We start from the raw sequence: 14,699 nt of genomic DNA, 5'->3' as shown, positions 1-14,699 counted from the left end.
CACTCAAAAATTATCAATGCGAAATTATACACATCATTGACTACTCCAATTAGTACAAGAAGAACAAGTAAACCATTAAGGCTTCTCTGTTTCATGTTCTCTGTTTCATCTATAGATAAAAAGGTATACAACAGACATATATATATACTTCTTCTCATAGATTTGATTTCATTATATAAAGTAGTACCAAAACCATATTTTATAACACAAATCTCTGCGGAGAAATCTCGTAAAATCTGAAATTAGGTTTAAAAGAAAAGGTTTAAAAGAAAAGATCACAAAACTAACTCATCTGATAACTACAAGTCTTAAGCTCAACATTATCAATCTCCAAGACATCAGTCGGGAAATCACATCCACCGTCACTCGTCATCCTCTTCTTCTTCTCAGATTCTTGTCCATCAAGCAAATCACAAGGCTTAGGATCAACACCACTAGTAACACCTTCAACATCACTACACATCCAAATCACTTTCTTATGCTTAGCCGCCATAGAGATCGTAGCATTCGATATACAAATACCAGTAAAAGGATCTCCAGAGATTCCTTCTAACCTCCCCGCCATAGAAACATTCTCAGCTACAATATCTCTGTAATTGATTCCGGTTATCTCCGGTAGAGCGTGAGGGTCGTAATGAGAATCAGCATGAGCTTTGTAATTACCGGTCATCCAAAAAACCCATTTCATCGTGTGTAGACTCATCCCTTTCACGTATATGTTCTTCACGAAAGCTCCTCTTCCCACGGCGGTTTTGATCCGTACGCCGGACTCTGTTTGGTACGCCGTGATGTCTTCAGCTCTCACGTCTTCGATTCCGCCGGACATCTCGCTTCCGAGCGCGATCGCCGCGCTGTAAGGGGAGATACATGTCAATCTACGGATCACGAGGTGCTTCGTCGGCATCCCGAACGAGATACCGTACTCGTCCCATCCGCTTTTCACGGCGATGCAGTCGTCGCCGGAGATTATGTAACAGTCTTCGATCCTCGTGTTCGTGCATGAATCTGAACCACGTCGGAATCAATTAAAATCCAAGTTAAAGAAGAAAAGTGAAGGATTTGAACGGCGACGTAGTACAAACCTGGATTGATGCCGTCGGTGTTCGGAGATTTCACCGGAGCGATGATCGTTACGCCTTTGACGATGATATTGCTGCCACGTAGGATAACTTTGTATTAATAATCTATTACAAGTTTGTTTCACGAACATTAAAAATTATTAAATTTTCTGTTTTATCTCTTTTTAATATATTTTCTAATTTTTTTATTGGTCAAAACATTAATAAAATTGGATAGAATTGGAATTTTTACCAACCATTTGCATTGAAAATCTAAAAAAGTATAGGGAAACAAAAATTTATCTCTAGAATAACTAAATAATAAAAAACGGAGAGTATCTATTATAATCGTGCGGCTGTTGTGATGAGGTGCATGGTATTAGTAGAGAGTGAGATACAGGAGATAATTTAAACCTGCTGTAAACCGGGTGGATGTTCCAAGATGGAGAATCAAGGAACGTTAGATTTGAGATCTGAATTGTATCTGAGAACATTATCTCAATCAGGTACGGGCGAGTGTATTTTAATTTGCCACCGTGGAATTTTTGCCACCAGAACGATCCTTGACCGTCGATCGTGCCATTGTTCCCTATAAAATAACATCCAACGGCTCTTATTTTGTTCTCTCTGTTTTTTTCGAAAAAAAAAGAAAAGAAATGATGATGAAGCTTTTACCGGTGATAATTACGTCGGAGAGATTAGTTCCGAAGATGAGACTAGCGAATCTTCCGCCGGCGGTGTCACGTCCTCGTCCGTACGAAGGCAAAGCTTTTAGAATTGGGTATTCGTTCAAGTCTTGAGCGGCGAGAAGGGTAGCGTCTTTGTGAAGAAACAGAGTGAAGTGGCTTGTGAGGTTGAAACTTCCGGTGAGCCATTTTCCGGCAGGGACAAAGAGCTGAGCTCCGCCGTCGGATGAGTATTGGCTGAGATGATCGACGGCGCTCTGGAACGCCTTCGTGTTTAGCGTCTTGCCGTCTCCGACGCCACCGAACTCTGTTATGGAGGCACTGTGGGATCTGCAAGTGGTTGCTGTGTACTCGAATGTTTCATATGACTGTGATACCTTTCTTCCTTGAGAAGAGGTTACGAAGTTTGAGAGGGTTATGATGGTAACTATGCAAGCGAGTATGTTCTTCATGGTTTTGTATCTGAAACAAGAAGAAAAAAAAAAGAGAGTTTAAATTAGGAAACAGAGGTTTTATGTTAATGACGCATAATGAACAAACTACTATTTGAAAGCAAAGCAAAATGGTGTTTATAAATATACATGTGTGTATTTGTTAGTTGAAGAGAGAAAGAGAATTACCTTGTGACTTGTGAAGCCTTTCTGAATGTGGATGAAGCTAAATGGTTTTGATGAAGAAGGGAGTGGAGAGAATTAAGTATTTATAAGTGGAGAAATAATGGAGAAAGATACGAATTTTTTTGTCTGAGTGTGCTGCTCTGATCTTATAAGTTCAGCAATGATTTTATCTCTTAGTGGTATCAATTGATTGGGAGATATAGCGGCGATAACATTGTCTGCAGAAAATGTTGAAAATAGTAGCAAACAGAAACATATCCTTTTTGTGGATTGTGGTATATACTAGCCCCTAATTTAGAAATCGCTAGGCGCTAGTCGGGCGGTCGAGGTGGGCCTAGCGCCTAGCGAGAAAATCGGAGATTAAACGAGGATTAATCGGGAACTAGTTTTAGAGTTATTTTATTAAATTAACAATAAAATAAAAATATATTGTACTAAATATATGTATAATTCTGTTTATGTTAAAAGTTACTATGTAAAAAGAGGTATGTAGTTACTATGACCATACTTGTTTTAAACGTAAAAAGTGAAAAGTATATTGTACTAAATATATGTATAATTCTGTTTATTTAAAAGTAAAATATCAAATAAAATATAAACTATAGTATTGTTTTTAAAATTATGGTAAAAACATAAAAACATCATTTTAAAAGAAAATTTTATGATTTTTGTTAAAAGTTATACAATAGTTATTGTAAAACATCATAATCTCTTAATTTAAATACCTAAATAACAAAAATATTTATGTTTGATTTTTATTTGGTTCTAAAACAAAATTGGTATACACAAAATTAAGCGGAATTAAGCGAAAAATAATCGGACTAGACATGCATAATCGGATTATCGATGCTAGGCGGAGATTAGTCATTTCGAGATGGAGAAGGTGGGCCTAGCGATTTTGTGGAGCGTAATCGGTGCTAGGCGGGGATTTTTAAAACAGGGATAACAGAGGTATGTCGTTACTATGACCATACTTGTTTTAAACGTAAAAAGTGAAAAATTCTAGTACTGACTAGAAAGAAGAGACTAAATGGATTATGTTTATAAGGCTGTGTGATCACTCTCTAAATCAAGTTCAATGGCATCATTGCTCTATACATATATAATAGAAAAGCATAAAACGATCATTCGCCTCAATCATACTTTAAATGTGTTTACATGTATCTTCTTCCCAAACATATAACAATCATAATTTGTTTAAACTGTGAGAGAGAATGTGAGGTGAACAACGTCAATTCCTTTATTTCGTTTGTTTTCAGAGACTCACGGGTTTTGATGTTTCAGTTTTTGATTTTCTTTCTAAAACAGATAATACAAGAATGGGTGATTGTCTCCTTGTGACCTGTGACTTATGAGAGTAGAGTACATACATCAGATTTGTCTTTTTCGACGTGGCTACTAAATTCTACATGTATATACCATTTTATACTCCTCGGTAGTTACTACTTACGGCAATTATAAATTTGTAAATAAATTTTACTATGGTAACTGTTAAGTGAAGTAACATGGACTAATGCATACAAGAGCAATTCTCCGATTGAGAATGTGTCAGGCCATGTTAAGTTAAAAGAGAAGCTTACAAATACAATATTAGATTAGATTATCCTTAATATATAGTATAGTCTTAAGTTTTAATTATTGTTGTTTTTTTGGTTTGCGAAGTAGGCTCCTCGTGAACTTTGGGGGTGTCCCACTTTCACTCCACTCATCATCCCACTTCTGCCGACCCACTTCTCACGCCTTCCATACTTACTCACGTTCACGGGTGCTTATGCTTATCTTACTTTTTCAATTTATTTTAATACAAAATCTGTTTCTTTATCGGGTTTAAACTATATTAATCTCTCTATTTGCAATAACAACCACCAGAAAATTGCATCTAGTCAGCATTCATATACATACTCTTGTTTCGAATTTTTATTGATTTGAATAAACAGAAGATGTTATAGTATTGAATAGTAAATTAAAATTAGATTTTACCCCGCGGTACACCGCAGAGCTATATTTTATTTTAGAAAAGAAAAACATAATTTGATTCGTAGATTAACGATATATATATATATATATATGAGTATATGACTAATGTTTTGCATATTTTAAATCTTTATCCTTTATATTTATACATTAATTAAAATTTAACCCATGTTCTAGCATTTGATTAATAATATTTAAAATTTATGCTAATGCTGCTATAACTCGTTTTGAAATAAACCTTGTTTTATGAGATTTTTAACATTTATAAGTCTAAAGATTCATAATAATTTTAATTTTTATTAAGTTTAACATAGAAATAATCATTTTTTTTAAATGGTGTTAAAATATAAAAAGATATATTTATTTTATTTAATAATTTAGGTAGAACTAATTAGTTTCTATAAAGACATTTCAAATTTATTTATAACAATTAAACCGAAATTTATAGCATATGCTCCTCTAACAATTACTACGTATAACAATTAGTTTTTATTAAAAAATAAATTTAATTAAATATTTAATGTCAGTGGCATTCCCTGTAAATAGTATTCAATATCAGGATTATTTCATAATTGTCTAAAAAAATGTATATATAAATAGATAGATACATGTACTCAACACACGCACATTACACAAAATTGCAGAACTTTTTAAATTTCCGATTTCTAGGCTGCAACAATGGATTACACTTAGGTCAAATCTTCTGGTTCAAAACTTTAAAACATGACATGATTCAAGATTTGTTTTCCTATTATGACCAAAATAACTAAATAATATATAGTAATGCGTAGTGTGGGTATGTGTTTCTTATTTCTTCTAAACTTATGATTATCTACACGAAAAGTGAAAACTCAGGCAGAAAATGTTAATGTCTTCAGAAAGAAACATTATTATCAAGAGATGGAACCTCTATTGCTTTCTTCTCCTGCGGTCGCTGAGAGTTTATCCTCTAAAATCTGAAGCAATTCATGGTACTGAGCGAAACCCAGGTGAGACTGCAACAACGAACAAACAAGTTTTAAAGAGGAGACCTACAAGTGGTGAGATGTTAAGTGATTGTTATGGAAACAAGAGTTACCTGTAATGTCATGCTATACGCTTTCCACAACCGTAGATCATACCGGAATATATCATAAAGAACCTGCGTTGTGACAATTAAAGAAACAATCTGGCTATGTCACTGTGATGCTTTGAAGTCGTGATAACGGTGGAAGTCTAAAAGATTTATACCTCGGACCGTTGTAATAGAGTGGCAAGAACAACTATCCATTCTTTGAACTTGACAGAACACATCTGAGCCAATAGAAACTCTGCATCTAACCGGTTCTGTAGCTCACTCATTTGCAGCTGAGGACATTTAATAGTAGAATTTCAGGTAAGATAAAGTTACTCAGCAATGCAGAGACTTTTACGATGCCATAGGGATCTTATGTGTTTGGTTTGCACATGTTTCAAGCAGCAGAATTAGAGAAAAAGAGTTTTGAACATGATAGAGACCACAATGGAGTTGATTCTTACCTTTTGCCCAATCAGCTCAAGTCCTGCAGCAAAATTCTGCAGCTGCGCACAACCATATCTTTCTCGTTGAAGAAAATCCTGGAGTTTTGGCATCATTAGTAATTTATTTGGGTCCAAGCATAAAAAGGTGAAAGATATAGATTGCCTACGTACCACAATATCAAACTGGGTGCCTTTGACGAATGCAACAAGCTTCGAAAGTTCTTTACCAGACATCAAGTAACTGGCATGACTTTCAAGTATGCTCTTTACAGAAGCAACATGAGGACTTTGGTCTTTGAACGAAGAGCTGCATCAGAGTCACGTGAATCAAGTAAAAAATGATCAGAAGGCAATTGTATTACTCTAGAAATAAAAAACCAGAATCAGAGTTGTAGTTTCCACCTCTTATCGAGTGATGATTTCTTGTGGCTGGAACCGAAGATAAGAAACCCGAGAAGCTTAGGTGATAAAGAATCTGATTCTGTTGGCGCCTGCTCAATGTCTCTTCCAGATCTTAGCAAGAACCTCACCTTACAGCATAATTGTCATAGACAAACATCATTACTCAGGATTCACGTTTTGAATTACCCATTTTAAACAAACAACAAGAACATCAAATACATACTAGCTCTCCAGCAAGATCATAAAGGGACTCATCAAGTGTCGCCTGCAAATTTACAAATAAACTTTTTTTAAGAACAGAAAGAAGAAAATTGACAAGATATAAAATTTAAATGCGACAGCCAAAATTACCTGCAATAGCCGCAATGCACAGTACTGACTGACAGCAACACCTTCCAGTTTGGCAATCACCTGCACAATTTCTATACTTCATTGTACGATTCGAAACATAGTGTAACAGAATTCTACAGAGTTCTATAATAAACAGAAGAATGCCTTATGTTGATACACCATTATATAACTAAACATACTCGAGGGTTAAGGATTTCTGAGTCTTACAAGTATATAGCACGCTGCGGTTCGATACCATCTTCGCTGGAAGCAGTCTTCAAACAACCTAGAACGCAAAAGAGAATATCAAGTTTCATAGCATAGAAAACAGTTTAGTCAACAAAAAGAGCAGAAAAGATCGGCGACGTTGGCCATCGTAGACGCTGCTCACTATTAAGTGTCTAGTACAGTAAACAAACCTAGTTTTATAGGCGTTATAAGAAACAAACAAGAAAACAAAGGCCAAACACAGAGACAGTGAAACATACGTTGTTGATATCCCAGCAGCAGAAAATAAATCAGCCCAGTGTCGGGCATCGGTCTTTCTGGCTACATTCACTACCACATCATAGTACTCCGGGAAATTTTTTATTAAATCACAAGCTTTTCTCAAAAGAGATAACTTTTTAAGATGTCCAGGTCCTGAAATCTGGTTCCGGTTTGGATTTGGCCTGAAATTTGTAATATGCCACAAGTTCAGGAAAAAAATCAAATTATGTGAAGCAAGACTAGAAGGTTAGGTAAAAATTACAAAGAACGGAGATAATTTATAAAAGATTGATAGCATTAGGTACCTAGAAATCTCTGCATCGAAAACAGTAAAAAGAAGCCACTCCAGACAATGGGAGAAGTGAGGTTTCTCTGCCGATAATTGTGCTAAGAGTAACGCCTCTTCATTTTTGTCTCTCTGTCCACATTATAAGAAAAGCAGAATAAGATTCTGAGAAATGAATAAAGGAAGAGAGAGAAGAGATCATTCTAACTTAAGAAAAGAGAGGCCAGGACCAACAATACCTGAAGGAGGTGGCGGAGCAGGCAATGTAGTATAGTCTGAGCCTGGGGTGTAGGCTCAAAACATGGGAACTCTGCGCTTGCCGAAAAGGACATCCTCTGAGAAACTCCAACAACAACACCCACGTTTGGTAAAAGTCCCAGGGGATACACCTCGCGATCAAATTCCAACTCTGGATCCAACTAAAAGATGGAACAAAATATGCATTTGAGTTGATAGATCAGTGAAAAAGTAGAAATTATAAGGGGGATGTGTTTGAATGTATATGTCATCAAACAATGATGTTACAGACAAAAGAATCAGAACAAAAAGAAGCTACCGATGGTGGTGAAAAATGGACTCTACTAGGATACATACCTGCAGGAAATCCTCTTGCATAAAAGGGTCTTCCCCAAGAGAAGGATACCAAACCTGTAATATAGAATTTTAGCAATAAACAAATCAGGAAAGTACGAAAGACAGGGATCAAATAGAGAGTTACTGTCAGACACTTGGGGGTAAGGCAATCCAAGATAGAAGAAGACTATAAAAGTGGACATAACAAGTAGCTCTGAAGCAGAAGAACTACCTGCATTCCTCGGTGCCCATAATCTAGCCAAGATACTTCCTCGACAAGATTTGTCTTCTCCTCCGACTGACCACATGTCACCCAAAATAGTTCAACTGAGTCTGTAAGTTCCCTTTCTCGTCCATCAACCAAATCAAGAAGTGAAAGCTCCCCATTTCCCCTCAGTATAAGACATCTACGGACACCACAAAGACATTTAGTATGACAGCATAAACTGAAAGGATGTTCTACTCTATTCATGATTACCTTGAGGGTTCCCTGTCTGGCAAATCAGAAGAAAGATCATTATCCAACTCGCTTTCTCTCGGATGCTGGTCAGGAACAAATCGCATTGCTACTGGATGGCTCTTTGCAGTCATGATGGACAACTCTCTTACTGTGGAAAGCTGTTTGTCATTTAATCACTTTAAGGTGCATGAAATGCAACTCAAGCGCTCACATTTGGAAGTTAAAAAGGTATACTTTACTGGAAATGATGCATTGAAGAGATAAACTGGAATATTTAACTACCTGTAGATCTGCTTTGCTCGAAGGTGTCAATTCACCATATATCTTCACATGGTAGACGTGGATGATAAACGGAAGATAAGATACGAGTATATAATCCTGGTAAACATCCATCACCATTGGTTTGCCAAGCAGCACTTTTCGACAAAGTAAAGAGCTCTGATCAAGGTGATATCTTGGATAGAAAAGCAGTTCATATCTGCAATAATTAGCAAACATACACATGAAATGGGCATCATTCAAAGACAAAATGGCGCGAAACGCTTTTATGTAAAAAAAAGTCTGGAAGAGTCGCAAATACATTTCTACCAAATGGCACTTTCTCTTCTTTGTAAACAGTAATAAATATAGCCAGTGAACCATGATTCGAAACTAATAATATAGATCGGGCCTTACGTATCAGAAGCTTCGATGTAGTTACAGATTACGACAATCTTTCCCAGCCATAACAAACCCTTGCAATGAATCTGTTGCTCTTGACTGACATCTCCAAAGACCCTCCACTTCTTAAATCTAACGTCATACAAAATCAGGCCATGTAAACCAGCAACCGCCAAGTATTTCCCATCCTCGCTAGCTGCCACGTGTTGAACAGGCCAATTTTGGGTAATATAAGAAACCTGGACCAAGAAAACGTATATAAGAAATTTGTTTCGAAAGTGATACGAATGAATGAGCAAAAGGGGATAACAGATATGTTGATACTCAACTGGAAGTTTTAGATGTAAAAGCTTAAGTTCGTCAGTGTCCTCCGCCTGAACCATGAGTAGTCTATCATCACCATACATTACCTGACGAACATAAGTTTTTCCTGAAACTCCTCTATTTAAGCAACACTTTCCAAAGGAAAATGCAAGAATTCTATCACATGATGCCTCCTCTGTAGCAAATAGTCTATATCCATATTCATCCCACTGGATGGCTGAAGTACCATTCATCAGTGGTTCGTATTTACAGTCTTGTTTTGGGTTAATTTTAGGGGAAGATGTAGAACTCAATCCAATTTGGCGGACAGTTGACATCAATCTACATCCAGAAACAGACCAAACTGCAAGTCCTCTCAACTTCCACCCAACTGCAAAAGCAGAATTATCAGGCGTCCATGCAATGTTACTGACAGGCCCAGTGTAATCCGCTGAATAACTGCAAGTTCAAAACAGTGTTATCATCCATGTAACCAAAATATCAAGGCATGACAAAAGAAGTAAAACTGAAAATCCTGAATAGACCAGCATATTTGTACTGGAATAAACCATTCAGGATTTCTGGATCCTTGCGTAAGTACAAGAACTACCGAAGGCATCTAAAATTCCAATTTTAGTATGACGCTATGGTCTTTACACAGACCAGAATAAATACCCCTAGAATAAAGACCCAAACTTTCAACACTAGAATTAAAAAAATTAAACCTTCACCACAATATAGAATATACCGCAGCAATTGTTTCTCATAGTAACAAGTTACTTACCCCCAGTCATGCAAAGAAACTGTTCGTAAGAGAAAGATCGATTGTGACAGATCATATAATTCCACCATCCCTTTTCTTGTACCTACAGCAAGAATTTGTTGCTCTGAAGCCACTGATGCACAAACAACATCACCACCCAACTTCTTCTCAGCTTTAATGCTCTCAGTGTACTTTAAACCTTTCTTATTCACAGAGCATACTACTAGCTGCCCATCAGAATTTAACACAAACAATAATTTCGAACGAGTGCAGAGTTCCAGCTGAACAATAGCCGATTTTGTTGAGAAATCATCAACAGATGCAAGTGTTTCCGAAGCTACTCCAGAAACTCGCCCATTACCAAAAGTGTAGGACAAGAGTCTATCATTGTTGCTATCAGAAGAATGGAAGCCAATACTGAAAGCTCCACCAAACTACAAAGACAAACAAAAATTTAGAAATCAGGAGTCCTGCACAAAGAACCCAAAAACAAACAACGCAGATAAAGCAGATCTACGTTATTATTACCTCTCCTTTCCAGGAAATACTATATAAACATCCATCAGAGAGTCCCAAAAGCATAGTTTTGCTGTCCCTCACAAAATTGCTCCTACACAGAGTGAAAGAAATTGGCCTTACATTTCCAGTCATAAAACATTACTGTGTCAACTCATAACGGTAAAAAAGTTGGGCACGGCAGAGACACGTACAGAAAAAAAGCACTTACACAGACAAGTCCTTCCCAGCAAAAGGGACCTGCTCACTTAGCAAAAGAGATATGGTTGCAAAACACAACTCCGATGGTTGTCTCTCTCCGGGTTTTACTCGTTTATCCGTAAATTTTATTTTATATATATGAAGAAAGAATGATGATGTCTGCAAAACAAAAACCCAAGAACAAAATAAAAGACATACAAATAGAGACAAACAGTTCTCTTAACAAAACAGGTAAGTGCCTATTGATTAAATTGATCCAAATGAGATATAGGCTTAAGAATGTCTAATATCATCGAGCTTTCAAAGGTAAATACAATGTGTGTGTGTTTTTGTATCCCCCAAATCGATGAATTCTCAGCTGAAAGAGTGATGCAGTAGCAGAAACCAGCTAAGTAAAAAGAGTGAAACTAAGAACTTACAAGAACAGCAATCAATTTAGAGTCTGGACTCCACACAGCATGCAAATTCTCTCCTTCTTCTCGCACCGACTTCTCATCTCTCATAAATTTTCCCAACCTCACTCGTTGCTATCCCGGAAAAGACACAAAAATCAAACAAGCTATCAGTTAACGAACTCTTAATTACGAATGACAGTGAAACGAAATGCAGAGATGATTAAGAGCAAGCACCTGAGAAGATCCCCAAAGCTCCAAATGAGAAGGAGAAACAACAAGCAATAGCCGACCTGCGAGCTTAAGGTACACGACTCGCTGTGAAGACGGACATGATCCCGCTAAAAGCGGGATCACCTGCGGCCATCCGTAAGCCATATACATCTTTTTTTTGGCTTTCTCTGTGAAACTCAAATCCTTTGCCTTCCTTGGCTATTGTAACTCAACAATGGATCTGAAATCCGAGGAGAAAGAAATTACAGATTCTGTTCACATACAGAGATCATAGAAACATTTGTTGGCAAAAAGGAGGAAGAAGAAGAAGAAGAAGAAGAAGAAGAAGAAGAAGATGGTGGATCTTGCAGATCCATAAACGGAGCATCAAAATTGGAACACTGACCCAAAAATAAATCGCCCGACCGGTTTCGGGTTTTAATTTCACAAATCGAACCGGTTTAAGTCCTTCCCATGAAAACCGGATAATGTAGAACATAAAAAAAAGCCCAAAGGGGCCTTTCACGGTTTCACCAAAATTTAAAACCATAGAAACCATGTCCGATCATGTTCTAGTCTGTTTTCATCAAATTTTTTAAGTTAATAGAACTCTACATTCCTCGTGGAATGTATCAATTGGATTACACGATTTGGTAATAACATACTTTCTAGTTTAATGGTTAATCTTTGAAACATTCTTGAGATGATAATAGTTTTTTTCTAGTAATTAAGTGCGGTTGTTAGGAGAGGAGTTCGGCTCTTTTAGGCCCCATATGATAATGTAAAAGCAACCTTATGAGCATTATTGAGTCAGGACAAGAGCATATGTTATATGGTAAACCCTAATTTGCATTCGACCACAATTTATATAAATACATAATATTTGAAGTTCAAAAAACGATATTTGTACAAACATGATCACACAAACGCATTCTCCTCCCCCACGACCCTTGTTGTTGTCTCTCACTTGGGTGTGAAAGCCTGTTGAAAGATACAAAAGCTAGTCAAAGACGAGTCAAAAGATTATCAAGAAAACCGAAATTGATATTCGGATCACACTTACAGCGAAGATTGTGGCGTGACCAGGATCAGCAAGGTGTGCAAAAAGGTTATCAATAGGACCGGTGCCAGTGTAGATGTGTTGGAACCAAGCACCCATCACTGCCAACATAGCCAACCTTCCGTTCTTGATCTCCTTGGTCCTCAACTCCTTGAGTTTAGCTGGACTACCGGATCCCCAACCCAACGGGTCGAACCATAACCCACCCGGGTAACCAACGTCTGTGCCCGTCAGTTTGTTGTTTGGGAAGACTGGGTCAGTGTTGACGCTACCGGGCTTGATGATGTCTGCCCATCTACGTCCTTCAGCCCATCCGATCAAGATTAGCTCAACGACGAAGAGTGTGGTTTTGTCGGTGAAATACTCTTGCTCTCCCGCCGTGTACCACGACGGAGTGTTGAGGATTCCGATCTTCGTCAGAAACTCAGGGATGAATATCCCGGCGGCTCCTAGCATAGCCCATCGGCAGTGGACTAGCTCTGCTTGTACGTTCCACTTTAGACTGTCCGGGTCCGATGCTGACATGTGTCCAATTTTGTCAGAAAATTATGAAAATAGTCTTTAACTTATTTGGTTTAAAAAACATAGTAAGGGAGAACAAAAAAAATAACTAAACTCACAAAGACCAAGAGGATCAAATCCGAAGTCACCGGGGAGGCTACCGTCGAGCCACTCTGGAGGAGTGCTTCCGGGGAACCAGATCGGTCTCTCTGGATCTGCTGCGACGGCGCGGACCGACGCATCAGGCCTAGACACAGCTGGAACTGTCAACTTCTTCAGCCTCAGTTTCTTCCCACCCAAGAAACTGCACATATATCATACAATATCATAAATCTAAGGATCATCATATATATGGATCACACTATTATCATATACAATAATAGCATAACTTTTTATCATATGGATCATCACTATTATTATTAACAAATCACACGTACGCACGTTCTTGGGAATTTGCTAGTTATACAAATTAATTACTAGAGATCAATGGATCACTATGCTCGCCTTGTAAACTAAACTAGTTTACGAGGATCTGAATCACATTCATCTATAGGCTATAGCAGATGATTGTAACTAATAAGAAGAGAGACAAAAAAGATGAGCTTACCTTGGAGAAGAAATGGCGGCGATGGCAGAAGAAGCACAAAGAGATGCCATTGTTCTCGACGTTGTTGACCTTCAAGACTCAAAGTGTGTTAGAAAGAAGAAACGAAGGAGTGATGTGTAATCTATAAAAGCCCTCTGATGACAGAATCAGATTCTGCTTATCTGATTATCTATATGGATAACGCAAAGTGTTTCCCCATTGGTCAATTCATCTACACGTGGCAATTTCTTCCCACCATATCTTGGATTCTCTATTTGAACATAAACTTCTATTCAACCGAGTTTAAATATATATATATATATATATATATATATATATATATATTAGCTTGTATTTCAAGTGATCGGGCCGAGCAAGAATACCGAAAGCCCATATTTGCTTTGGGTTTTCTAACTTTAGAAGAAATCAATGGGCCGTCAAAAAAATAGATTTGGCTTCGACATTTGCGGGGACCTCATTTAATTTATGTACCTTCTCTACGAACTAACTAAATGCAATTTGTAGCATCGAAATTTGATAATAGAAACACATGGAGTGCTACCAAGCAAAATAATACATGAAGTGGTACCATCATGACGTGTAGGAGAATGACAAGACGAGATCTAAGACTGTACACTCACAAGCAAAATGATTATAAATATCTATGAACATCGTTGTTAATCGATCAACTATTATTGTAGCGATTGAGATTGTACGTTTTTTTCTATCTCAAAACCACCCCTGCTTTATACAAAACAAAACTCTTGACTTCACATCTATAAAATTTTATGATTAGCGAACACTAGTTGGCCATGTTTAAAAGAGAGTTCAAAGTAGAAATAGAAAACAGAAAGATAGATATAATAAGGAGCTAATTATATCCTTATCATCGCAATATGTTACAATCTTATATCTTAATAATATCAACAACACGAAAATCCTTAGCAGAGACTGAATACATGAACTCCAATAATTAAATATTTGGTCGTATTTTTAAGTAGAAAAGCAAAAAGAGTGTAATAAAAAAATTTGTGTTGTCGTCACTTTCATCATCTAAATTTTATTCAATTACAAATGAAGTCATGATTGAAACTCAGATTCCACCCAAAACGATCATCTTAGCATCTAA

At 37.1% G+C, this 14,699-nt stretch overlaps 3 protein-coding genes across 6 annotated transcripts; all 3 read right to left on the bottom strand.

Annotated features, from left to right (window-relative positions):
* Window positions 1–181: 181 nt before the first annotated feature.
* Window positions 182–3,432, bottom strand: LOC104749192 (putative polygalacturonase). Its single transcript, XM_010470782.3, has 5 exons — window positions 2,365–3,432; window positions 1,734–2,206; window positions 1,473–1,647; window positions 1,083–1,153; window positions 182–1,005 (listed from the first exon to the last, which is right to left on the bottom strand). The coding sequence occupies exons 2-5, from the start codon at window positions 2,194–2,196 to the stop codon at window positions 284–286; spliced, it is 1,431 nt and encodes a 476-aa protein (XP_010469084.1). The 5' UTR covers window positions 2,197–2,206; window positions 2,365–3,432; the 3' UTR covers window positions 182–283.
* Window positions 3,433–4,973: 1,541 nt separating this feature from the next.
* LOC104749191 (uncharacterized) lies at window positions 4,974–11,943 on the bottom strand. 4 transcript variants are annotated; one of them, XM_010470781.3, is made up of 23 exons: window positions 11,448–11,943; window positions 11,238–11,345; window positions 10,829–10,977; window positions 10,630–10,711; window positions 10,123–10,535; window positions 9,365–9,797; window positions 9,051–9,274; window positions 8,658–8,853; window positions 8,394–8,533; window positions 8,148–8,322; window positions 7,937–7,990; window positions 7,582–7,761; window positions 7,362–7,474; window positions 7,056–7,238; window positions 6,796–6,853; window positions 6,589–6,648; window positions 6,461–6,502; window positions 6,238–6,365; window positions 6,007–6,142; window positions 5,854–5,931; window positions 5,566–5,682; window positions 5,414–5,476; window positions 4,974–5,330 (listed from the first exon to the last, which is right to left on the bottom strand). In XM_010470781.3, exons 1-23 carry the CDS (start codon window positions 11,592–11,594, stop codon window positions 5,229–5,231), a joined length of 3,381 nt encoding a protein of 1,126 aa, XP_010469083.1. In that variant the 5' UTR covers window positions 11,595–11,943; the 3' UTR covers window positions 4,974–5,228. The 4 variants fall into 4 exon arrangements, 3 of the variants coding, with proteins under 3 accessions (XP_010469083.1, XP_087347960.1, XP_087347961.1); XM_087491834.1 differs by having other exon boundaries at window positions 10,812–10,977; window positions 11,448–11,837; XM_087491835.1 differs by lacking the exons at window positions 9,051–9,274; window positions 9,365–9,797; window positions 10,123–10,535; ... (2 more) ...; window positions 11,238–11,345; window positions 11,448–11,943 and having other exon boundaries at window positions 8,394–8,523; window positions 8,658–8,798.
* A 308-nt stretch (window positions 11,944–12,251) lies between these two features.
* Window positions 12,252–13,681, bottom strand: LOC104749189 (photosystem I chlorophyll a/b-binding protein 2, chloroplastic). The gene is made up of 4 exons (XM_010470780.3): window positions 13,592–13,681; window positions 13,104–13,288; window positions 12,487–13,001; window positions 12,252–12,404 (listed from the first exon to the last, which is right to left on the bottom strand). The coding sequence occupies exons 1-4, from the start codon at window positions 13,639–13,641 to the stop codon at window positions 12,387–12,389; spliced, it is 768 nt and encodes a 255-aa protein (XP_010469082.1). The 5' UTR covers window positions 13,642–13,681; the 3' UTR covers window positions 12,252–12,386.
* Window positions 13,682–14,699: the final 1,018 nt, after the last annotated feature.

The sequence above is a fragment of the Camelina sativa genome, chromosome 16 (assembly GCF_030686135.1).
Source record: "Camelina sativa cultivar CO46 ecotype springtype chromosome 16, ASM3068613v1".
Lineage (NCBI taxonomy): Eukaryota > Viridiplantae > Streptophyta > Magnoliopsida > Brassicales > Brassicaceae > Camelina > Camelina sativa.
Note: the sequence above shows the minus strand (reverse complement) of the source record. Positions and strands in the feature narration are given on the sequence as shown.

Coding starts and splice junctions, on each gene's coding strand:
- LOC104749189 (XM_010470780.3), bottom strand. CDS start 13,641: ATGGCATCTCTTTGTGCTTCTTCTGCCATCGCCGCCATTTCTTCTCCA. Junction 13,289..13,591: donor GCCGCCATTTCTTCTCCAAG/GTAAGCTCATCT, acceptor ATATATGTGCAG/TTTCTTGGGTGGGAAGAAAC. Junction 13,002..13,103: donor ATTTGATCCTCTTGGTCTTT/GTGAGTTTAGTT, acceptor GACACATGTCAG/CATCGGACCCGGACAGTCTA.
- LOC104749191 (XM_010470781.3), bottom strand. CDS start 11,594: ATGTATATGGCTTACGGATGGCCGCAGGTGATCCCGCTTTTAGCGGGA. Junction 10,536..10,629: donor GTATTTCCTGGAAAGGAGAG/GTAATAATAACG, acceptor TTGTCTTTGTAG/TTTGGTGGAGCTTTCAGTAT. Junction 6,854..7,055: donor GCTGCTGGGATATCAACAAC/GTATGTTTCACT, acceptor TTTGCGTTCTAG/GTTGTTTGAAGACTGCTTCC.
- LOC104749192 (XM_010470782.3), bottom strand. CDS start 2,196: ATGAAGAACATACTCGCTTGCATAGTTACCATCATAACCCTCTCAAAC. Junction 1,648..1,733: donor CTCCGACGTAATTATCACCG/GTAAAAGCTTCA, acceptor GTTATTTTATAG/GGAACAATGGCACGATCGAC. Junction 1,006..1,082: donor CACCGACGGCATCAATCCAG/GTTTGTACTACG, acceptor GACGTGGTTCAG/ATTCATGCACGAACACGAGG.